This window comes from Lycorma delicatula, chromosome 8 (assembly GCF_047948215.1).
Source record: "Lycorma delicatula isolate Av1 chromosome 8, ASM4794821v1, whole genome shotgun sequence".
Taxonomy (NCBI): Eukaryota; Metazoa; Arthropoda; class Insecta; order Hemiptera; family Fulgoridae; genus Lycorma; species Lycorma delicatula.
The window spans coordinates 1,854,052-1,880,428 of NC_134462.1; the positions used below are offsets into that span (position 1 = coordinate 1,854,052).

The window sequence follows — 26,377 nt, forward strand, 5'->3', positions numbered from 1 at the left end:
TTCTCCGGATGTTATACTTTCTTTTAGGTCTTGTTGAACTACTGAGGTCCATTGATTTCCCTTATTTTTGTTGCAAATGTGATTTAAGATTTTTTTGTGGGCCTGTTTTCATTCATTTTCAGCAGGATTTCAATCATTATAAAAAAATTAAAAATTTATTCCCAAATTGATTTTAAAAACTTTAATCAAAACATTATTTTAATTTAATTACCATATCCTTAAGAAAATAGTGTTTTTAAAATCTTTACTTTCAGATTCAGAAAATTCTTGGTCTTACAAAAAAAGATTTTTCAGAAATTTAATTTATTTTTCAACATAGCAATAATTGTAATTTGATACATTTAGGCGGATGACTTCTACTACTTTTTAATATCCTCAATATAATGTGATTTGTCTAACTCTGCAAAACAGGTGGTTGTCTCATCTTTGAAGTGAATCAATTGAAGTGAATCTTTGACTAGCGAGCCATTTCTTCATGTTTGGTAAGAGGTGTAATCACAGTGTCTCAGTGATTACACTGAGCCAAATTCTGTGTGAAGTGCTTCAAAGCATAGATAGATCATGACGTTTTGCAATAACAACCTGAGTTGTATGTGCAAGCATATTTTCAAGATGAATTAGCACCTTTTTTTTTGCCAGATGGAAATGTTTAGCGTAAGTAGTATCCTTTGAATGGTTCAGTAGTGAAGCATAGTACTTCCTACTGATGATCCTGCCTTTTTCCAGATAGTCTATGAGCACCACATCATCAATTCCAAAAAACTGTAGTCATGATTTTTCCTGCAAATGGAATAGTTTTCGCTTTCTTTGGCACACTTTCCCTTGCCTCCACCTGTTATGGTGAATCCATGTTTCAACTACTATTATAAAACATTGAAGATACTCTGTGGAATTGCATTTAAATAAATGTTTGATTGATTGTTAACAAATGCTGTACTCATTGAGCCGAAAACCTTTTTATATAAAAAAATCAGTATAATGTAGCAAACATCAAAATGTTTGCATCAGCAATCTTGCGTACCTTCAGTCAGCAATCATATAATATGGCATTGTGGATTTTTATGATGAATTCATCAGTCATAGTGGTTTTTGAATGTCCTGAGGCTTATCATCTTGAATAGGTATGCAACCACATTTAAATATTCAACTGCTCATAATTTTACCATTGAAAATGAAGAAGAATCCATTAAAGTAGAATCCAACTCTTTTTGTTTGTCCATCAGGGTAAAATCTTGTAAAACAAAGTACTTTATAGTAGTTTGAATTATGTTTTATCCATTTTTCAGAAAATGTCAAAACTTGTTTCCTTTATTCAGTCATTACAAACAAGCAACTCTACGCATGAAACGTAATCTGAAACGTAACAGCATATCATCTAAAGGATCATACTTTACAAATATCATAGTCATTTTACTATACTTGTGACATCTCTGGTCAGGCTGAGAAATTTTTGAATATCCATAGTATATTGTTAATTGGGACAGAATAAACATGTCAATAGTGTTTAAACTAGAAGAGATACATTTATTGTTACTTACACTTTTTTGGCTCAGTCCTTAGCATATGATGCAGGTAAAGAACCTGAAGTTGTATGAGTCAGCGTTTCTTTTTCTGTGAGTAAAATTATCATTTTATAGCCAAGTCTGTCTGGTGAACAGAGTAAAGTTGTCATTTATCAAACTGAATATATTCTGTATTGGATTTCTAATTCTGATATACAAATTATATTTAGTTCATTGAAGAATCCCACATAAAACTTCTTAATTCTCCACTTTTTCCATTGAAAATAATTATGATGGTTACTAGGTCATTCAGTCTGAAGTTTGCTTCATTAGTTTACGTATGTAATTGAGCTAAAGAAATGAAGATTTGCTTTTTCAACAAATAATTAATTAATTTGTTACAAAAGTCCATCCTTCACAAAGTGTGTGAAGTAATCTTGGCTGATAACTTATTTCTGTATAATCTTTTTTTAATTTCTTTTCAGGCTTAATAGAAGCGTGTCCACTGATGTTTTAGAGCTCTTTACTAATGTATTGGCAACAAGTTGCTTATTTTCTATACAGCAGCTAGCTCCAAACCTACTTGATAAGAGAAGAATCTTTGATGCCTGTTATATTTTCTCATTTTATATAAAGCTTAAACAAATACTGGTAGGTTGATAGTAATGGAGAATTAAATAATTTCTCCTAGAATTCTTCATGTGTAATAATGGCATCATTATTATTATTATTATGGCACCAGCACGCAAGCATATAAACTCATACTTAACTGCCGCTATTCCAGATACAAATAAAAACAATGAACTCAACAAAATTTAAACAATAATAATATTATGAGAGCTGATTACTGAACCAAAATTTCCCATGTGTAACTGTTGTTACAGAATTTAAAAAACAAAACAGGAAAACTGACTTAGTCCATTGTGTGTATAGTAGCTCAATAATTTAACAAATTGATTATTTAAAAATTATCTAATTATTTATTAAAAACAAATTATTTTTTTTGATGGGACTAAATAAAAACAGAAATTAATCAAATCTAGACAAATTTATGAAGTAAAATCTACATTTATAAATTTAAGTTCAAATGTAAAGTAATGAATAATTATATAATTAATAAATAAGAGAATTAAGTTGGTCAATATTAAGAGAAATTTTAAACTATTATGTTAGATATGTTGATTTTTACAAACTCAGGATGACTAATTTTCTACTCCCATCCATTATCAGAGGCAGAAGTGTACAGTTTGCAAATCTGAAGATGTTTTAAAATTCAAGAGCTGTCTTTCAATTGATGGCCTGTTCAATTACTTTTTTGAGAGTAACATTACTTGTAATAGTTTTATTACATTTATTTTATGCAACTTTAAATTGATTGCAGCTCTAAAGAAGCTCTCTGATGACCAAGCACGGAGGATATTAGAATTAGAAGATTGCCTGAATAAGAAAAATCAGGAAATTCGATCTCTCCAGGTAATAAATATTATAATTATTAAATGAAATCTATGTAAAATATACCTTGAGTTTTTATGTTGTACTTGGTTAACCAGAATAGATTTTATTCCTGTATTTTTTCATTCTATTTATTACTGACAGGCTCAGTGGAATTATAATTAAGTCATAACAGTTTTAAAGTATTAGAAGTAATAACAGATTTAAAAGTCATAACAGTTATTAATGGTTAACTATTTATTTTTCTCTCCTTTAATTGTTACTTAAAGTATCTCTACATTCATTTGTGAGTCTTTTATTTGAAGACCTCTTATAAATTACTGATTTGATTACAGTCATAAGTTAATTTATGATATATTTATATATGTTAGCAGATAGTAAAAATTATACAACTATTCATTTTTAATGACAAACTGAACTAATATTTGATTATAAATTGAAACTAATTGAAACACAGTTTAAATGAGTGATACAAAGCAATGTGAGTAGCCATAGAAATATATTGGGCTCCTGCTGTTGTGAAAAAAATGTACAAACTGTTGGTTACTGTGTATATGTGCATGCTTAGCATACAAATGCGATAATAGATAGAATCTCAGTAACTATGTAAAAATGTTCTGTTTTTTTCTACACAAAGTAAAATATGAAGGTATTGAAGATGACACTTTCAAATTTGAAGATGGAACAGAATTTATACAAAATTGCTAGTTTAACACTAACTGTGTATGTAAAATTTTACCTCTCCATGATAACAGTCAAATTTATTTACTGTCTCTGCTTAAGCATTGGTGACGAAATAGGGTAGCATGCATGTATGTGAAGTAATGTTAGACCAGTCAGGGCTACATTTTTTTTAATGTTAAAATATTTGTTACTATTTATGTAAAGTAAATAATTTTATTTGCTTTTTTTGTCTAAAAAAAACCCTCTAAAATTAGTTTTAATTGATAAACAATTAATTTACATTTTATCTGAATATCTATATTTTTATTAAAATATTTATGCTCATTTTTTTCTTTTTGTAATATATCCAACACTTTTGTCCTTTGTTTATTTATTGATTTCCTTTTTAAATTCTTTGAGTTATACCTTTCTTTATATTGCATAACAGGAGAGGGGCTAAAGTTAACAATCCTAGTCAGGGATAGTCGCTCTGTGGGTTCCCTCCATTTTCTTTATCCTATATTTCTTCATACTTGATTGAGTGCTGTTGGAATTGAGTCGAATACTGGCCTTGTTCCATCTGTTATATCTTGCTTACATCTGCTGTTTGCTAAAGGTTATGACTTCTTTTTTTTGAGTGACACTTGTCACTCCATTTCCTAAACGAGAAATGCATAAAAATGCTAAGGTACCAATTTGGTAATGCCAAGCCTTCCTATTCCTTATAAAATGTCTATGGAGATTAGTGCTCAAACTCTTCTAAAGAACCTATATCTTATTTGTGAATGGTTCTTTGATTTAGATTTTGTAAGTAGTATCGGCGATCTGGTGTTTTTTCTTTCAATAGACGTTTGAGCTGCTAATTTGGCTTTATATGTAAGCAATCAGCCATGACCTCACTTAGCAGTGCTAAAAAGCAGGGCTAAATGATTTCTTGTATAAAATCACCAACAGTTAATTGTTTTTGGATTGTCTACATCAAAGAATGTGTGTTACTTATTTTATAATGCATTAATCTTTTTTATTGTAGTTATAATTTGTTACGCTGTAGAAATTTGATAAAATAATATGCAAAGGTAAGGTTTTTGTAAATTTTAGATGAGATTTAATATGATGAAAAGGGAGACTTTATCCACTGCATTATCTCAAGGAATAACATCACCAGGTCATCATTTACTTGAAAGACGTAAGCGTCTTTCACCAAAATATATGGATCAACAATCCATGATTAATTGTCCAGAAAGTTTCAGTCAGCAAGATAATAATCACCAAACACACCAACACCAACAGCATTTTCATTATAAGCATGAAGAACCATCAACTATAAAAGGTATATCATTTTTATATACATTATAACATTTAAATTCATACCTATACATATTTTATTGAAATATAAAAGATTAATTAATTATGACTGAAAAGTTAGATTAATTAATAAAAATAGAGCAATGGTAAATAGATCTTTGATTATTTCTAAATAAATCTCTATATAATATGTAGATTACATGAAGAATAGCTAAGTAGGTTACTCCACAGATAAAAAAGGAACTGTCCCAGCATTTTCTTGAACCATCCAAGAATTTTCTTGGATGGTTCAAGAAAATGTCTGGTAAACCTTGATGAAAACCATCACTTTAGAACACAATTATTAATTGTGAAATATATGTGATTAAAATCCATATTAATTATTTAAAATTTAAAAACATAGAATAATAATTTTAAGGTAAATTACATGAAGATATTAAATATAAAAAATGTTTACAAAATCAGAAGTTAGAAATTAGTAGTTAATGAAAATATTTGAGGGGATATTTATGTATATGTTGAATGGGATACAAAAGATACAGGTTTTTTGTTTTAATTATTAATTAGTATTGCTTAAAAATTCATCAATCAAGAATATCGTGTTTGTAAAAGAAAACCATTTTAATACATTTAAAATAAATTGGGAGAAATTACTAAATTGGGTGGTAATTTATAAAAAAAGTAGCAACAGAAACATAATAAGGCAATTTCTTGTAAATGGAAGTATTGCGTTGAGTTACATGAAAGCAGTTATGATTTTGATGTCTGTGGATATTCCTTTTTAGCAGACATTCATAAATATAAGTATTAGGATAATTTAACATTTTTAATTTTCTAAATATTGATTTACACCACCACTGATTCTCAAACTTTTTCATCCACCATCCACATTGAGAATCAGGAGTTTTCTAGTACCTCCCATAATTTTTAAACTTACAATCTGTTAAAAATAATAATTGCATTCTGTTTTTAATCAGCCATCGCCTTCCTAGACTGCCTAAACACCCCTAATCTTCTGTGGGCCTTCTACTGTGTCCCCCCTGAAATCCTCCAGCCCCCACAAGGGGGTATTATCACTCACTTTGAGAATGAATGATTTACACAATTCAAACTTATGCCTGTCAAACAATGATACAACATTTTTGTACACTGAAAATTCATTCTTACTTTTTGCGGAAGCCTGAAAAGATGATACATAAGCATAATAAATATTTAATAATGAAAACTAGCTTAGTGTTTTATTAACCCACTTCAAAGCAGATCAGTATGGTTTTGTTTCAAACAAAATCAATTTGCACATTCCAAGAGAACTTTTCATCTTATAAAATGCTCACAAATTTTGCTTTTTGGACAACAAAAGTATCATTTTCTTTAATGAGAGTTCTATCCATGCAATCAGCAATGTTAAATTTACCTGAGAAGCACAGTAGCACAGTTTTATCCATATTTAAAGTTAGATGGTTATCATATTCAGCAAATCATTTTTTTAATTTTTATCTGAGAATTTACAAAACCTTTTAAACTGTACATCTTGCATTACAGAATCAAAAATCTAATGTGTAATAATATTATATAATACTGTAGCTTAAATATTAATTAGCAATTTGTTGCAATATATAATATTTAATATCTACTTGTTTGGTGTTTTTCGCAGTAATACAAATATTCATGTACCTGTAAATGATTAAATAAATGTAATGGTAAAAAATACGTTACTTTGGATTAACTCATTTCAAAAGCATTTCATATTAAAACATTACACATATTACGCTTAGAAAAGTAATACAGGAAAGAAAAATTAATTTTTTTTTTCAGCTGCAAGAAGTTCAGTAAGTGTCTAAATTCTAAATGTAATTTTTTATATGAAATTAAATTTGCTTACAACCTGCCATATCACATGGGTTTATACAGATTGAAAAAGGAATATGATTAATGATTTCTAATGTATATTTTGTGTCATTCATACAATAAAAATCATGAAATGTTAAGAATAGTTTTAAATCTCAGTGATACAGACATCAAGCATTTCAATACTAGAATAAATCATATAGTTTTAACATTTTTTGAGCACATCTTGAATAAATTATTATTCTCTTCTATACTTTGTTGTAAACAAATATTTAGTGGACTTGCACTTGTGGTCCTGACGAGGAGTTGTCTCTTTTAAATGCCAACATTTGTTAGACATCATGAATATGTCCAATCAACCTAGAAACTATTTTTTACCTCTTTTATATATCGATCGAACAGGGGGATATATATCCCCCTGTTCTTTAGCTTGTACCCCACATTATCTGGGAAGTAGTTCAGATGAGAGTGTAAAATATATAACCTCTTGCTCATGAAGAGCATGAAGCTATAGTAAGAATCGCTTACTAAATTATTCAACTCTCACTATCTAAACGGTTGCAGATTTCTGTCTTTAAAGTCAGTTGAAGAATTTGTACCAGCTCTTCTGTATTTAAGATGGATAAGTTTTATTGTCTGATAATGTGACTGAAGATGTTGGGAGGTATTGTGAACATCTGGTTCATGAGTATGAGTATGGTATGAGCATATTTGGATATTAAATGATGCCCTTGTTTTCCTATTAAAGTTATATATTTTGCAGACACAGCAATTAGTGTAATGAGTTTTTAGTTACACCAAGAATCAATACAACCAACATGTCGTAGATGAATGATGAAATCATTTATGTTACTGTGCTAATTTTTATATACAAGATTTTCACATGATATACAGAGTTCATGTGTTTTCCAACTCGGTTTTTAAAATCTATCAAATTCAGATTCTTGAAAAAAGTAGCATTATTTTATTTCTTCTGTCATTACAGCCACACATCAAATAAATCCTTTTTAGATTGCTATACCAGGTGATCATTTGAAAAGTTACCAATTTATTATTCAACAGCTATCAGTCCCATCATATCTCTGCAGGCATGTGTACCATTCTTGGGGAGAACTTTTTTAAAATTATTTTGAAAGGGATGGAACCCACCCTCTCCGCTACACGTACTCCAACTCAAAAATCTTAAATGATAATGGTAACATTTAATTACATTAATTGAAAACCTGAAAAAATAATGAATTTTTGGTGAAAAGAAAATTAAAATCTGCCCACCTGTTCACTTGGTAGGTATGAAGAACATTTGGAGTAGTACTTCTTTTAAATTTCAGTCCAACAAAAATAACTATAAACTTACGTTATATTACTTTTTAAACCATTTGAAATAAGCATAATCTGAGGATTAAAATGAAAATTACAAACATAAAAATTTGCCCCTAAATGTTTACTAAATTTTTAAGGGTTGAAAACTTATTTTTTTAAAATGATATGATGTAGCTAGTGATACCTCATTGGAAGGCCCTTTGAATGACAAGTAATTTGGTACAAATAAAATTAAAATTAATAGACTGGTATTGAAGTTGTGATTAAAAATGTTTTTTTTTTTAGGTTATGTTGGGCTACAGTGTTACTGACCCATCTGAACTCATCCGTTCGTCTTAAAAATATGGGTTTTAGGTTTCTCCAGCATTAAAAAACATACCAGTAAACACAGCATTATAACATCAATTAAACATATGAAAAACCAATAATAAGGTTTTCTTCTTTGCTGGCAACATGTTGAGAATTTATTAAAAGATAAACTTAATGATTAGATAAAAACTAATTCATAAATGAATAATTGTTAATAAAAAAATAAAACTTAATCGTTCTTTAGTTAATTTTGTTATGAAGGTTTTTAACAATAGCATATTTATGTTTGTAATTAAAAAAAAATAATTTTCAGTTTTAATCCTCAGATTATGATTATTTCAAATGGTTTAAAAAGTAATATAACATAAATTTATAGTTATTTTTGTTGGACTGAAATTTAAAAAAAGTACTACTCTAAATGCTCTTTGCACCTACCAAGCAAAGGGGTGGGCGGATTTTAATTTTCTTTTCACCAAAATTAATAATTTTTTTTGTTTTGTCAACTAATGCAATTAAATGTTTTTGAAAAAAAATGAAAAAATTTTAAAAAGGTTCCACCCAAGAATGGTATACATGCCTGAAAACAGATATACAATGGAACTGATAGCTGTTGATTAATAAATGTGGTAACTTTTCAAATGATCACCTGGTATAACTTCTTGGCACAATAATTGAACTTGCTCCTTGAACAACACATGAACAAAACTCATGACAGCATAATGCAAACTGAGGTATGTGAGAGATGTAGAAAAATTTTTTAAGTCACTAACTTTCCAGTAAAGCAGTGTTCAGGGTGAAAGATTGGAGGTTTTTTTCAAAAACTTTATTTTATACAGAAGGTATATACAGCAAAATGCTGACATTCCAGATGATTGGAAAATTGGAAAAGGTTTATCATATGTACTGGACATATCCTAATGTTTAATATATATTACATTTAATAATAAAACAAAAATTTTAAAAATGTATTTCAGTAAAGTTAAAAAGGTATTACAGAAATCAAATTGTGTAATTCGATGCTGAATGATTTTCCAAGAAAGAGAAAATTTAATATATCAAAGTGGATATAGATGTTTATGATTTTTTATTTTACTAATTTTTAAATAGCTTACATTCCTAATTATGGTATGAATAAACAGAAGTGCTAAGAATTTTGTTTTTTGAAAAGTATAGCTTGTTGATAAAAGGCAGTTTTTGATTGTAACTAATTAGTGAAGTGAATAAACTATACTTTTTACTTTAAAGTAAATACTGGTCAAGTAAAGTAAACCCTTGAGACTTAAGTGAATAACCTTTTACTTATACTTATAACACTTGTAACATTTGTAGTTGTCCAAGTATTTGCCAGTAGTTTTCCCATTTTGCTTTTACTTATCCAGTATTCTCTTTACTTATCAAGTAAACACTTATATAATTCATATCCTGTAGATCATCATGTTCAGACACGTTTGTCAATACATCAAACGTTTCTTTTGTTTTAATCTTTTCCCATCACAATGATCTGCGGATGATTGGTATCCGCGAAAATATGTTGGTATCTGATTGCCTCAAAAATTACGATAATTTAATTGCAGAATTATTTTGCGCATTTCTACCGCGTTTTTTATTAGCGAAAACTTTTTTTTTTTGCTTTCTGTTATGAAACATAGTTTGCTGATTTTAAAAATAATACTTTCAAGCAAATTGGTTGAAAATTGGGCAAAATTGGATGAAAAACCCGTGTCATAAATCACAGATTAGTAACATATGTTAGTATAACATTCATAAAACTACGTTTTATAAAAATTCCCACCACTCAAAAGGCTATTCATATTGACAAACTGTAAACACTTATTCATTACGAATCGTTATGTGTTACATGTTTACCGATATCATTTGTCAGAAAAAATATTTATAGACCTCAAGTAAAGTGACGTATTTATGACCACAAATTCCTTCTTTTTTTGTGTGCCGTATATCATAATTTATTATGTGTTTCAATACATCGATATGTTGCTAGAAGATAAGCTATACATTTCTGAGAAAAAATGGTCATATTATTTCTAGTCTAAATAAAACATTTTACATCGTATAAACAAAATAAGCGACTTAGATGCCATATAAAATGATTTCGTAACAGTGTTTTAAAACTGTCTCCCAAAAGGCATACCGTACCATTAAATTTAGCCATGGTTTGGCAAACACTGCTCCGTTTCCAAATGCGACTGTCATGGGTGCTACCCGCCCAAGAAGCATCAACGCTAGTGATTTTTTCAGTGGAATCACATGTTACCTGAACGTTGATGCTGGGATACTTCTTACGGTTTACGTAACAGTCTCCGTAGCATGCTGGTTTATTTATTTCTAAGTGCGTGCAATCCACAGCACCTATTACGCTCGGCATTTTAAAGCGAGAACTCCATTTTCTCTTGGCTTCATTTAACTCATGAGCATTCTGTGGAAAGTGAATCCACTCAAATGCCTTTTCGTTTATTTTATTCAGAACGTAATCGAAAGTTTTGCATACTGTAGAACGGTGAATCCCGAAGTCTTCACCGACACCGTTTTGAAATCCAGGGTCTGATAAGTACCGCAAAAATACTTCCATCTTCTGTTGCGATGACAGAGCACCTCCTCGCTTTTCATTACTTTCTTCCAAAAAAGCGTTGACAAAGGCAGCCATACCAAGTATAAAAAATTAAATGAAAGTTTGATAAGGTTACTAAATAGCTACCTTGAAATTCTACCAGTAAATACTTGAATACTCTTCCGAACTTAGGATTTTATTCACTCGTTTTAAGTAAAGTCTGACCGGAATCAGTAATTGCGTGTAGTTACAAGTAAACGCTTGATAAGTAAAGGTTATTCACTTCCCTATTTTACAAGTAAAGAGAATACTTGTCAAGTATTTGGTTTACCGTTGTTTATTCACAGAACTGCTAGTAAACACTTGTATAATTGCAAGTAAAAGTAAATACTGGTTTTTATTCACTTCACTAAATATTTCTAGAGACAGTTTTATTTCTACTGCTTATTGCCTTTGTGACAAACATATTAAAATAAGATTTCAGTAGAATAATGAATGGTTGAAGTATAACCCTTGCCTTATTAATGCGATAAAAGAACCAAATATAATGTTGCAATAGACCATAGCAAACCAATTAATATGCTTAAACAATTAAAATATAATACAAAACCCTATTCGGTCCTTGTAAATTTTTCTAGCAGCTATACATAGAATATATGATTGCAATGCATATGATCTGTAAAAAATTAATACTTTCTAGGGTATATGACTGAGTTAGTATTACATAAAATGTTTCATGCTCTAAAATCTTCACAGACCTGAATGTAAGATTTCCTCTTACAAACAGACTCAATAAAAACTTTTTTCATTGATGCTAAATCATTCCGTAAAAAAAATCATTTTGCAAAAAATATATTAATATTTGTTGTGGTATCAATCACAAAAAGTCATTAGAAAATAGTTATTAGTAGATGCCAGTTCTCAACAAATGATAATTAATAAATGAGTAATGATAAATGAGCACCACATGATAAGGTTAGTTAAAATCAGCAATATTCTTTAATTCTCATTTTATGTTAAGTATATAACCTAAACATATACGTAGCATCATTACTATGAATTTAAACATTTTAAAGTAAATAAAAAATTAATTTTAGTTACATTTATTTACTTTTTTCCAAGTAATTCTGGCTGGCTGTTGATCAGAATACTTATGTATGAGAGATGAAATTAATTAGGAAATAAAAAAATGATCAGCCTGACCAGGATTCAAATCCAGAACCTTACTGATGGAAATCAGAGATGTTACCACTCTCCCATGGAGGAAATAACTACATCAATGTAAATTTGTACATTTTTAATCACTATTTTAATAAATGTTTTGTGTAGATTTTTTTAAATTTATATAATTTTAGTTTATTTTTAAATAACTTTTATATATTTTTTTTAAATTTTTACTTAACTGATTATCATTTACAATTTATAATTTATACAGTACTAACACTTTCTGGAAAGTTGGCAAGGATAAGGAACATATTCCTTATTATTGCAATGTAATTTATTATATAACTAGTTAATTGGCCTACACTGACTTTCTGTCATTATTCATAATCTTAGAGGTATGTGCTTATAGCAGTGGTTCATAGTAGAGCTTCATAGTAGAGCTTTGTGTTATTATAAAATTAAGTTAATGTATCTATCTTGTGTGCTGTATATTAAGAAATGAACGTAAGCAGTGACTGATTTCTTTATTCATTTAAGACAAATTTATTTATTCTGGAGATTATTTCCAGACTTCTGGAGATATATATATATATATATATATATATATATATTCTGAGGTCCAGACCAGCAATGTGTTGACTGTTGTTTGTCTTAAAAGATTTATGAGAGGATCATAAACACCTTTTGCTTAAGTATTCAGGTTGGCCAACACTTTAAAGACAATAATCAGTGTCAGAGGTGTTGAGTTAGTGATTACTGTTGATCATAGTGTTGAAATTGTCATTGTAAATGAGTCAAATTTATAAATGATGGCACTTTGTCATGTAATTGACTTTTGAAAATTCTAACTTCTTTGGTATCATGTGAATCAATATTGGTGCACAAAAAACCTTTTTTTAAATTTAAAAAAATATCCTAAACACTATCAAGTTAGATATTATTTCTGAGTAAAAATATATATAAAATTGAATAAAAATGTTTTTATATATACTGCTCAATTATATTAATTGAAAAAAACAAACTCTCAACCATAAATCAAACCAAATGTAGTATTAAAATATTTTTAACAACTTAGTTCAAAATATTTTCAGTAATCCTCATGATATTCTTAATATGTGGTGCTGCTGTTTTTTCTCTGATGTAAGCTGGCAATGTTTTTGATCAGACAGATATACATCTAGAATCTGGTTGAAAAGTGTGTTTGATTTTAATTGTGTCTGCTCATATAGAGTATCTTATATAGAGTATTGTGTCAAGATCCATTTTTTTTTTATCCTCTTACCTAATGTAAACAAACTACTGTCATATCTATTGAATCAGCTGGTATTAAATATTGTTAAGACTTTTAATTTTATGGTCAGTTTCTTTCCAAATGTTAAATAAAACACATTAATAATTTCTATAACTGTAGACAGTTAATTTCTAATCTGCTAGACAGATTGTTATATATTTAATTAAAATGTACACTTAACTACAAAATGTATCATATTATAATTCAATGTAGTGATTAATTAAAGTTACTGTAAATTAAAAGTGAATACAGGAAGTGTTCAATAAATATTTGTATATCTGGCAATTAATGTATACAGTTTACATAACCAAGGTATTACAACAGAGGCTGGAATTGTTGTACATTATTTTTGGTCCTCTGGTCTTTTTTCTTTCTTTTTCCTGTTTAGCCTCCGGTAACTACCGTTTAGATAATACTTCAGAGGATATATGAGGATGATATGTATGAGTGTAAATTAAGTGTAGTCTTGTACATTCTCAGTTCGACCATTCCTGAGATGTGTGGTTAATTAAAACCCAACCACCAAAGAACACAGGTATCCACGATCTAGTATTCAAATCCGTGTAAAAATAGCTGGCTTTACTAGGATTTGAATGCTGGAACTCTCGACTTCCAAATCAGCTGATTTGGGAAGACGCGTTCACCACTAGACCAACCCGGTGGGTCTGGTCCCCTGGTCTGGATAAATAAAATTAATATAGAAAAGACCGAATAATATAAAATTATAAGTATCTGCTATACGTGAAGATCTAATACATGTCTGATATATAATACACTGCTATATATAATTCATGAATGAACTTAGATGTCAGTTACAGAGTTTTCTTTCATTACAATGAAACTGGGTTCGTAATTTACGCTAATACCATTATTTATTTAATATTATTTGTTTAATTTAATTTTACTTTGTTTTTTGACCGTATTAGTAAGTTTTATTATGGATAAACAACAATTGTTGGAACCAAGAAAATCACTTAAGGCCGCCATTATACGAATTGGAATATTTGCAGATAAATTTGGCACATCTCAAGGCGACAGCTATGCTTTGCACTCCAAATTAAAAAATCTTCTTGATTTGCACAGCAAATATGATTGCATTCAAACACAATTAGAAATGGGACTTTGATAGTTAGATGGGACTTTGAGTTAGTGTTAGAGTACAAGTCGAGGAAAATTTATGCGTCAGAATATAAGTTGCAACATTTAATAAAGAGTCATCATAGGTGAACTAACAAAGAATATTCTGTACTGTAGACACAACCATTAACAGTTGTAATTCCAACATATTAATTTGCCAAAATTATAAAGATGACATTCTTGAATGGCATTTTTTTTAAACATATTTAACAATTTCACCCACACTCAAAAGGATTTAACAAATATTAAAAAATTACACTCTAACACTCATCACTAAGTGACAACACTTTAGCTCTTATTAAAAATCTTCCAATAACCAATGAAAATTATAAAATTTATTAGATTTATTGAAAAAACAATTCGATAATAAGTTAATATGATTGCATATTAATGCAGACTGCATTTTAAAAATTAATTCTGTAAAAAGATAATTATTACATCTTTTATCTAAATTCATATTTGAATTCATTGTAATACAATTTTTACTGCAAGGCTGGATTATAATACTGCTAGATTATGGAAGTAAGCAAAGGCTATCCTAACTTTCAGACATAAATAATGCATTAGCTAAGTCTGATTATAGTGTACTACTTACATTGCGCTCACGATACAAAAACTTTTCATTTAACCTGCATTGTGCTGTTTTGTCAATTATAACTAATAACCTTCATTAGATACATATGAAATTTCTCATCTTGATTTATCTCAAAATTTATTCTTTGCAGACCCTAAATTTAACATATCAAATAATATTGATATTTTAATTTGAGCCCAATTTTATTTTGATCTTATTTTATCCTATTATTCAAGAGACTAAGCTAGGATGTATTCTTAGAGGTTGTCTTCCTACTAAAATTAAACATTAGAGTACTGTTAATACCTTTTTACATGTGAAAATAGCTCAAATCTTTCAACTATACTTCAAAATTGATGAAATTGATTCTGATATTTTAGTTAGTGATGTTTTAGTTAATTTTAGTTAGCATGTGGAACACATTTCCAACTTAATACCACTAGGAACAATCAAGGCAGATTTATAGTTTTGTTTACATAAATCTGATAAACTGCAGCTAGGCGATTTCTTTCATTAATGCTAAAAATAGGTTCTAATATCTGGAACGAAGATTATGCAACAATTCTAATCTTAAAAGGGAATGTTAGGTCATATGTCATCACTCAATTCTGATTATTAATTCTCATTTATTAAGTAATGATCATATATTACTTAACCTCACCACCCCATATTTAAGCCCACAAGTCTTAACTACTAAAATGCAAGTTGTCTTTGACGCTCAGCTAAGACCTCTAATGGTTTATCTCTTAATTATTATTAGTTGGACCTGTTGTCCAACAGTATTTATTCTCAATAAGACTTAGATTTAGAATTCATAACTATGACATTACTTCAGATATAGCAAAAATGTATCATCAAATACTAGTTACACCAAATGACTAAGTTACAATGTATACTGTGGCATGAATCTCCAGATCAGGAATTAAAACAGTTTGCACTTAGGACTGTAACATATGGAACCGCTTGTGTTCCATATTTAGCCACTAGATGCCTAGTTCAAATATCAAATGAAACAAAGGATTTCCCCATTAGCATGCAATGCTATTAGAAATGATATTCATGTTGATTATATCATTTCAGGTTCTGATCTAGATGAAGCTATTCGATTAAAAATTTATATTTCTAAGTTACTCCAATGTTATGGTTTTCCATTCCATCAATGGTTCTCTAATAATCCTAATATTACTACTCCTGAACATTATTGTTCTATTCCTTTAGCCCAGGAACATGATTTGCACACCTTAGGCATTTTATGGAACAATTCTACAGATAACACTCATTTCAAATTAATCAATCTGTTTATAATAAAATGTATACTAAAAGAACTATAATTTCCATTATTGCAGGAGTATTTGATCAGGTCTCACTGGTTCTATTGTTTTCTATCGTAAATGTTTTATGCAATCTTCATGGCAACTTAAAATTAGTTGGGATGAAAGATTACCCACAACAGTGTTATCTCAATGGTATAAGTTATACAATCAGTTCCACTTAAGAATTAAGATAAGTCGACCAATTAGATTCAACAATGGCGCTAAGGTTAATTCAATCCAAATACATGGATTTTCAGATGCTTCCATAAACGGGTTATGGCTGTTGTATCTATATTTGAACTTTATTTTCTAATCAAACAATTTCACGTAACTTTTGTTCCAAATCAAGACTTGCTCCTTTAAAGCAAATAACACTACCAAGGCTTGAATTATCTGATTGTTTAATACTTTCACATTTATTAGTGAAGGTCAATGCTCTGAATATATACATTGATGAAATAAATTTGTGTTCAGATTGAACAATAGCATTCTCCCGGATTCATGGACATCTGTCTGCTTGGAAGGTATTTATTAGTAATATAATTAATGAAATTCAAAGAGATACCTCAATTGCTAAATGGCACTATATTAAGTCTTTGGAAAATTCAGCTGACATATTGTCTAGGGGTTGTAATCCAATTAAATTAATTGATATGTCACTTTAGTGACATGGTTGTCCTCTTTGGCTCTTAACAATTTTCATCTCATTGGCCAACTACTCTTAGTAACTTTAATAATTATAGTAAGGATCTGGTATGTCTTATAGAAAATTTATCAACATCTTTAGTACATACTCAATCTTTATTCACAGTCTTAAATTAAATCTGTCTGAACGAACCATTGACCATTTAACTACAAGGGAATTAAATCAGACCCTTACCATTTTCACAAAACAGTTTCAGCATGTACCTTTTAGTGATGAAATAAATAAACTTAAAAAACAAACTTATTTCTAACCAAAGTAAAATCATTTCACTTGACCTGTTTCTGGATCTTAGGACTATTACGAGTCTGAGGTAGATTACAACATTTTATTATATTATCAAGTTAAACATCCTATTATCCTACACTCAAAGACAAACATAACCTAATTTATGTCTTTTAGATTTTGGTATACAATTGACGCATCATTCATTACCCCAGAAATCCTGGATCTTAAAATTCTAAAAAAAAACATTTCATCAATCGTTAATAAATGTTTGAAATGTTTTTGTTTTAACAGAAAACTCTTAAGTACAACTATTTCAGTTACTACCTTTCAAAAGTAGTACATTCCTGCCCATTCTATGTCTGTGCAATAGACTATGGAGGTCCCCTTACGATTCGTCATGGTGGGCAGCGGTTGAAAGCCTTAAATTAATCTTATATCACACTTTTTATATACCTTAGTATTAAAGTAATTCATTTAGAATTAATCTCTGATTTGCCCACAGTCATTTATCGTAAAACTCAAAAGATTTATTTCACAAAGAGATATTCCTACCCAAATTGTTTTCAATAATGGTTTCAACTTTTGTTCTGCCAGGAATATTCTTCATGATTTATTTAAATTCTTAAATTCAGAAAATTTCAAGTTTTTTCATCCAAACAAAATATATCATGGTCATTTATTCTACTTTCTTCACCCCATTTTGGTGGCTGATGGGAGAGTACAATTAAAAGCATAAAGTGTCATCTACATAGTGTAGTAGGACAAACAATCCTGAACTTTGAAGAATTTTATGTAGTTTTAACACAGGTTTGAGGCCTGCCTTAATTCTCGTCCCATTTTCACTGGGACCCAGATGTGTATAGAGCCCGTGGACATAAGTGCAGGAAAGATGTCCTCTTGTCAGTTTTGTCAACCCGCAAGGGTATGGTAATTTATAAGGACCGTGTCCTTAACATTTTGCTGAATGATTTGCTCCCAGATGACACTATGGTGGGTGAGGTTTCACACCACCGGCGTATCAGGTGGGAAGTCGCGATTTTCGAGACCGACTTACAATGTTCTAAGATCACTGAGGTGGAGGTACGCCAGGTGATCTGTAGTATGACATGGCACAAGGCCCCTGAATATGATTGTATAACAGTGGAGCTCCTCATCCGAGCGCTTTCAGCAGTCCTTGGTCCTCTAACTAGAATATATAAGACGTTACTCTTCGCCAGCCACTTTCCGGTGTGTTGGAAGCGTGGAGACTTGGTGTTGTTGTTCAAAGGTAGCGACAAAGAACCTACTGTTAGTGCTTCTTACCGTCTACTAATGCTCTTACCTGTGGTTGGCAAGATTTTTGAGAAGGTCCTTTATTTGCGTATATATATATATATATATATATATATATATATTGCGTATTAATGTTAGATCGGCCATTGATCATTTGCTAATGGACAACCAGTATGATTTCCGACTGGGCAAGAGCACTGAAGATGCCATATTGAAGGTGGGGGATATAGCTTCCTCTAGTCCATGTAAATAGGGATTTTTTGAACATATCCAGGGCGTTCAGCAACATATGGTGGCCCTCAGCCGTGTTTCAAATGTAGAAGTGTACACGAAATGAATCAGAAAAGTGCTCTCAAGTTATTTCAGCCATTGGACCATTCCCTGCGTGATGGCGGCTCGGAGGTTCGTAAGACCTTAACGAAAAGATGCCCTCAGGGCAGTGTTCTGAGTCCCCTTCTTGGGATCATAGAATTTGATTCCATGTTGCATTTAAGGTTGCCGTGTGGTTGTCATGTCATCACTTATGCTGATGATGCGCTGTATTGAGAGGGGGATTCACGCAATGAAGTAATTCCGAGCTGCTCATGTTTGTGAGACACCCCGACTGTGGAGTCTCCAACATAAGATGATTTTCAGCCTAGTTAAAACCAGATTAATGTTGCTTAAGGGCTGATTGGCTACTTCCTGACAAATATGGGTTCAGATGGCTGGTCTCCACATTCAGTACGTTATAGCTCAAAAATACCTTGGAGTTATCCTTGATGAGAATTTTTGGTTCCAGGAACATCTACAGTATGTAGCAAAAAAGGCTGCTGATGCTTTTTATGGAATCCGTAGAGTCATTCATCTCGATTGGGGGTTGAATTACCAATACCATGTGCATCCTTTACATGGGTGTCAGTGAAGCTATTATGCTGTATGCTGCGCCTGTCTGGGCTCACCGCATGGCTTTTAGGTATTGCACGAACATTTTGGTGTGGGCCCAGCAACTCCTCTTGCTGGCTGTTATAGGCAGTTATAGAACAGTCTTGCGGGAGGCTGTCTGTGTTATAGCTGGAGTCAAACCAATAGATATCTTGACTAATGAGTGTAAGGAACACTACATTTCCAAGTAAATAACCTATTGACGTCAGAACGAAAGCAGGAGATTGAAGACTGGGACCTTGCATCTTGGCAGGTCAGGTGGGACGAATCTCCCACAGGTTGCTACCCGCATGGCATATTTCCTATAGTGTCTGATTTAGGTGCAATTGGATGGGTCTCCCCCAATTGGTATATCACTCAGTTTATCTTCTGGCATGGTGCCTTCCAGGCGAGTTTGGCAGGTTTCGTTTGGTGGATTTGAGTCAATGCCCAGATTGAGGGACTGATGATACAGTGGACCACATCCTCTATGTCTGTCCCCAATACGAGGTCGAACGTTCACATGCTGTTAGGGAAATTGAGAGAATACATTCTTTTCTGGATCTTCGTATTAATTGGATGATCTGTGAGGAGTGGTCTATAGTGGCTGGTTTTCTTCGTGCCCTTGTGGTGTGTAGGTCTGTAGAGGGAATTTAATCGAGATACTCGATTGTGATAGGATCCCAGGTGGCTAGGGTTCCAGCTTAGGCATTGGATTGGTTGAAAGTAGGTAAATTGGCATCATGCCACGGTTATATTGGTATTGTTTGTGACTCGATTTGGGGCTTCCACTGGTGGGAGTCCATGCTGCTGGGGTATGGTGTAACACGTACGACTGGGAGCATGGCTTCCCTTTTGATTGGTATGAGTGTAGCACTGATTTAACTTTAAACTCATTCGTTTTATGAGGCATTCAGTCATGAATGGTGCTGTAAAATCTGGACTAGGTGCCAGGTTCGTGCTTCTGTGTTTTCGGTTAGTTAGTTTGAGGGAATCATGTTAGGTTGGATGTAAAGATGTCCATTTGAGGCCTACATGAAGGTGAAATTTGATATGTATATTACTGATGCAAATGTCTGCTGAGGCATTTATGTCGGTGGCATCCCGACCTAGGCCTGGCTGATGAGTGTGAGATGTAATCGGTTAAGAGGATCTAAAGACAATCTCCGGTAAAGCTCCTCAGTGCTTGGAACGGAGGAGGGTGGTATGGCAATTGGTAATGTCACAAGGTGGGTGTCTTCCCCCTACGGAGTTGGGATATCCACTTATACTTTAATTATAGTCTTTACTTGAATCTGATTAGCAAGAGACTGAAATTGCTCCAAGGCTGGAATTGTTGTGTATTATTTTTCAAAAATTCCTTTATTCTCCTTTAATTTACAATAACTTTATTAATCATTACAATGAATTATAATATGTTATATTTTGTAGTTAAGTGTACACTTTAATTATATATTTATCATTTTATCTAGCTAGAACAGGTATAGTAATTTGTAATGTGTTTTATTTAACATTTCAATGGAAAGTGACCATAGAATTAAGAAAGTCCAACAATATTTAATATCAGAGGGTTCAGTAGATAATAAGAAAGAATATGACAGTAGTTTGTTTACATTAGGTAAGAGGATAAAGAAAATTTGGGTTAGGAAAAAATTGCAAAAGTAAAACAGTTTTTTTTACATTTCATTTGATGTTTATTAAACCAAACATATGTACCATTTTTATATATCACCATTTACCATTTTCTATATAAAATCATAATTCTGTCACTGTAGAACTTGTGTTTTCTTAGCAAAAACTGTGATAATGTTTATGAGCCTCTTTTGAAGCCAACATTACACCATTAAGAGTTCTGTAGAGACCGTAAAAATGATAGTCTGATAGTGCAAGATAAGGGCTATATGATGGAATGCATGTAAGCCCCATGCTTTTTCAATTTCTGATGGATCACCAAGCTGTTTGAAGTCTGTGTTATGAAGGAAGATGACACCTTTCCTATTGATCAATTCGGTTGCTTTATCTTGATCGCTTGGTGTAATCTTTTCAGTTGTTGACAGTAGAGGTTAGAATCAATTGTTTGACGCAGCTTCAGCAGCTCATTGTGAAAAGTTCCTTTCCAGTCCCACCACACTTCCAGTATCACTTTTTTTGGCGTCAATCCTACCCTTTGTCAACATATGTGAGTTCAGCTTGATCTTATATCTTTTCCGTATTTTATTGTTAAACATATCTAATTTTCATTACTTGTAATGTGCTGTTTTAAAAATGGTTTAATTTATTTCAGTTTTAGCAATGATTTATAAATAGACTTGTTCATTAAAGTTTTCATTTTAAATCATGTGGCACCCAAAACATCAAGCTTTTTTAATATATAGCTTTGTTCAGATTGTTTAAAACTGTTTTGTGGTCAGTATTTAGCATGTTGCTGATATTACAATTACTAATGCCCTCAATCTTTTCCATGATTACATTGAGTTTTTCAGTTACTGGTTGAACAGAGCGAGGTGCATCACTGACATCAAAATTTCTGCATTGAAACTGCTTGAACCAACTTTCTGCTACGCATAACAATGCTGTACATATCCACAAACATCACAAATCGTTTCACCAACCTGAGTTGAATTCTTCCCTTTTTATAATAAAGTTTTGTAATGTAATAGAATTTCTTCTTTTCAAGATGCAATAACCTTGAATAAACTAATATAATCACTAAAAGTACTCAATATATGACGACACCTTTCAAAAGCACTCAAGTATTGATAGATTTGATTAATAGTACCAGAGTTATGATCTAAAAGCTATTTATGAAGAGAATATGAAGAAATTTTTTTCTCCAACCCCAAAATTATGATTTCATAATGTTCTTTTTTGTTAAAAAATAGTCACTCTTAAAAATGAATTGTACCACAAAGATTAACTTCATTAAAGTAATAATATCTGTATGGTTTTATGATAAAGAAATCAAAAAAATGTGTAGTAAATTTGTTGAATCGATGCCAAATCGTGAATTATTAGATTACTAAAGACTAATTAATAACTAAGACTTATTAATTACTAGATATTCACAAATTCTACAGGTATGATTTCATTTTTCTAAATAAAGTTACTTTTTATTAAATATCATCTGAGTTCAGATTAATTTGCACGCTACTGTGTATGGTTTCTCACTTTCAGCCCAAAAATGTATGAAGAAAAAACTTTTGTGCTTAAATCTCTTATTTTGTAGAAACGGACAGATGGTGTAAAAACTCTTAAAAATGAACTTCTTATTATAGACTCTGAGAGCTGTGTAATGAACAATATTTTGAGCACATACAGTCTCTGATATTAAAAAGAACAACAGAAAAGTTAGTGTTGTCAGCTTACTAAATGGGAAAACAAAATATCGAGAATAGTCTATTCATAAAAAAATTCATAGAAAATAACTGCTGCTGATGATTCTGAAATATCTACAATCATAATAAGGATTTATATGTTAATTGGTATAACATTTCAATGGGTGAAGCCATATTCAATAAACCAGTTCCCATACATTATGCATGTTAAATAATGCTATGTGTAGCTTGTAAATGCTGTTAATGGTAAAGATCATTGTAGTCAAGCTATTTAAAAAAAAGAAAAAAATGTACTCCAATGTTTGCAACCAAATCTGGAAGCATGTTAAGTCTTTGCTTAATGGTCTACTTTTACTCCTTAATATTTTTTAGTAGATCTAAATATTAAGGATTTCTAAAAATTGTGTAATTGCTTGTTTCTTAAGAATTTATTTTTATTATATTTATGTCCATTTTTAAGTTCTAAATAATAATTTTTTCTAAGCTCAGTAAAATGTTTTAAAGTGAAAATTTAATTCATAAATGTTCAGGAACATTTAATTATTTGAATCTGCTAATACCATACTTTTCTTTATATTCTAGTTTTAGACTGTGGAAATTTTTATTTTTAAAATTTATTCATATATCTTTAATTTTTTTCTAGGTGACTCTTTTCAGTTCAAACCTAACACTTTTAATAATTCTACATCTGAACCTTGTAAACACTTTCATTTTCCATTTTCTAAAGATTAGAAGATTTAATTTCAACGAAATACTGTGTTTTGTGATCGTAAAAATAAAACCTAATAAGTGCTTTGTATAATTTTTTTGAAAAGTGACAAGAAATAATTTTAGTTGATTAAATATTTTTTTTTAACAAGTATTAAATTATGCTGCAATTTTAAACCTTTACTGACATAAATGCATTAGCTATTTAGTTTTAGCAGTTTGAGTGTGTGGCATACACTTATACATATATAAGTAAGACAAAAGTAAGTCAATAAAGTGGGTGATTCAGTTGTGTTGAAGGTCCTTCTCCAGTACGGTTAAATGTTTGTACGCTCTGGTACAAACATTTATATTAAAAAAAAAAGTAATCATGTATAAGTCACATTATTGCTACGTTAACATTATGAACAATAAAATTTATGTAAAGTTTATTTTATAAGAATAAACTTTACATAAATTACGTAAGTTTTACATAAAGAGGTTGTAAAACATAATGTATGCAGTTTAATGACCAATGTATTAATTGCAGTAATAATTTAGATAATGATACATTTAAACAAACTAATCTAATATTGAAAAATATAAAAAAAACACTTATCTTTATTGTCATGTGTTTTTGTTTTAGTTAATTATATTAAATACTTTACTGTTTTAAAAAAGATATAGTACAAATACTAAAACATACGGAATACTGTAAAATATAAATTTATAAAAATATTTTATGTAATGAATTAAGGAAAAACACATTTGTAACTTATGTATAGATTACAACAAATTTCAGTTATTCTGTAATTTCATGTAACTGCTTAGCTTTTTTTTTATAGTGTACAAGGCATCATTTTCTTCCGCATAATTCCAGATTTTTCCATAGAACTGATAGCTCATTGGTTATTTCTTTTAACAGTGGTGTATGCGGCCAAAATTCCTCTGCTTCTTCAATCTCTTCTCTTCGAGACCTTCAGCATCAGTAACAGGAACACAAACAGAAATGTCCTCGTCAATAGAGATCCACTAATTAATTTTGTCATCCATATCTTCGATTGAACTAAACAGTACATCATTATTGGATTCAATAAAACCAGCTTTTTTAAAGCAGTTTTGAATGGTTTCAGTTTCTAATTTGTTCCAAGCTTTGTATAACATGAGTAGCAGCTGTGCATTATCCATGCATTTTTGTTGATTTGCCTTACATAGGATTTTTTGATTTGCCTATAATTAGGAGTTATTTTTTATACTTCCACCTATGTTGTAAGTGAGGAGAACTGTTATGCCCTCTTTCTGCATTTTACCATCCGAGTTGGCAATTTTTTAAAACTTAATGAAAAATCAGGAAGTACACTGAAATACAAGCCTAGTTCAAAGCAACTGCAGATCATCAGGTTTGAAGTTTTTAAAATCTCGGAAATGGATCTTACTCTAATTGTCTGCAGCAGGTTGATCAGCATCCAATTTTTCACCAAATGATTTCGTATAAACAATATTGTTTCTCTTTTTCCAATGACAGTCAACCATCTGTTGGTTTAAAATCACCAATTTTTTTTTGCAAATTGTATTTTACAATTAAGATTCCACAGCTGATGGGTACATTTAATGTTCTTGCCTCAGTAAACTCCTTTAATAATGCATGTTCAAAATTTTCATTCTTACCATCACGTTTCCTCTTTCTGTTCACGTTCTCAATTAGGGCGACTGAACCCTCCATTTCTTTGTTTTTTTAAAACTTCTAATTTTTCAAGTAAATTTAAATCCTTATGTTTGTGACATTGCTTCGAAATTCAAAAATTTCAGTACAATACACAAAAAATAAACAGACAAAATCACAAATGATTACAATGAAACATAGTAACGTAACACTAAACATTAACATTTGAAGCACACGCAAAAACAAAACTAAAAGATTTAAACAAACATACAAATTTGACTGGTATGTAGTGTAAAACAATGAAATGCACTGAAAAACAAGTGGCTTAAAGTGTACTGCACTGCACATAATGCATATTTAGTCTGCCATCTTTTACAAACAGAAGTCTGGTACAGAGCTGTTTATCTTTAACCATCTTGGTGGCAAGAAAATAGTATGATATGACCCATTTCTTGGAGCAATCAATTTAAATATTAACACTAGTACTACATTAAAATAAGTGTTCACGACATAATGCAATGCAATAAACATAAATAATCAATTTTGTATTATAACTATTAGTTTCATTACACATGATTTTGTTAAATGTTTTTGCCAATAAAGTAAATAATTACAACAAAAAACTTCAAAATCCTGAACACTTCAGCTGTTTCTTGAGTTCTGATTTTTTAACACAGCTCTAACTCCAACGTTTTCCTTTTTTATTCCCAAAACACAAATATATAGACACATATTTATAAGCAAAAATTAAGTAATAAAAACATTACAATACCAAAAAAATCAAAATGAAGAAAAATAATCTTAAATTTGATCCATTTTTTATGATAATTTAATTGAATTCTGTGTGATAACTTCACATAAACACTAAATGATAAATGACAAATAACTACATAAAGGTACTAGCTTATCACTTGATAAACCCCAAAATAAAAACTTAGTTTATGAATTGAATTCATAGCAGTTGAAAATTTTTCTCTGGATCATTAATAAAAATCCATTTTGGAAAAATAATATTGGATCATCTTCATTTTTTCAAATTGAGTCAGCTACAAACCTTAAATTAGATTCAAGAAACAAACTATAATAACTTACCTTGGCATATTGTAATGTTGATCCTTAAAAACTGCTTGTCCCTGCGGTAG

The 26,377-nt window shown here is 30.5% G+C and overlaps 1 protein-coding gene across 5 annotated transcripts in view; it reads left to right on the top strand.

Annotated features, from left to right (window-relative positions):
• LOC142329310 (E3 ubiquitin-protein ligase CCNB1IP1-like) overlaps positions 1-25,842 on the top strand; it is a 29,161-nt gene extending 3,319 nt beyond the window's left edge. For 3 of the 5 annotated variants that reach the window (XM_075373786.1, XM_075373788.1, XM_075373790.1), the window contains exons 3-5: positions 2,884-2,975; positions 4,716-4,947; positions 24,498-25,842. In XM_075373786.1, coding sequence (XP_075229901.1) covers positions 2,884-2,975; positions 4,716-4,947; positions 24,498-24,637 — 464 coding nt within the window. In that variant the 3' untranslated portion in view covers positions 24,638-25,842. Of the gene's footprint in view, positions 1-2,883; positions 2,976-4,715; positions 4,948-6,576; positions 6,678-23,528; positions 24,076-24,497 lie in introns of those variants that run through there. The other 2 variants (XM_075373787.1, XM_075373789.1) reach the window with 2 other exon arrangements.
• Positions 25,843-26,377: the final 535 nt, after the last annotated feature.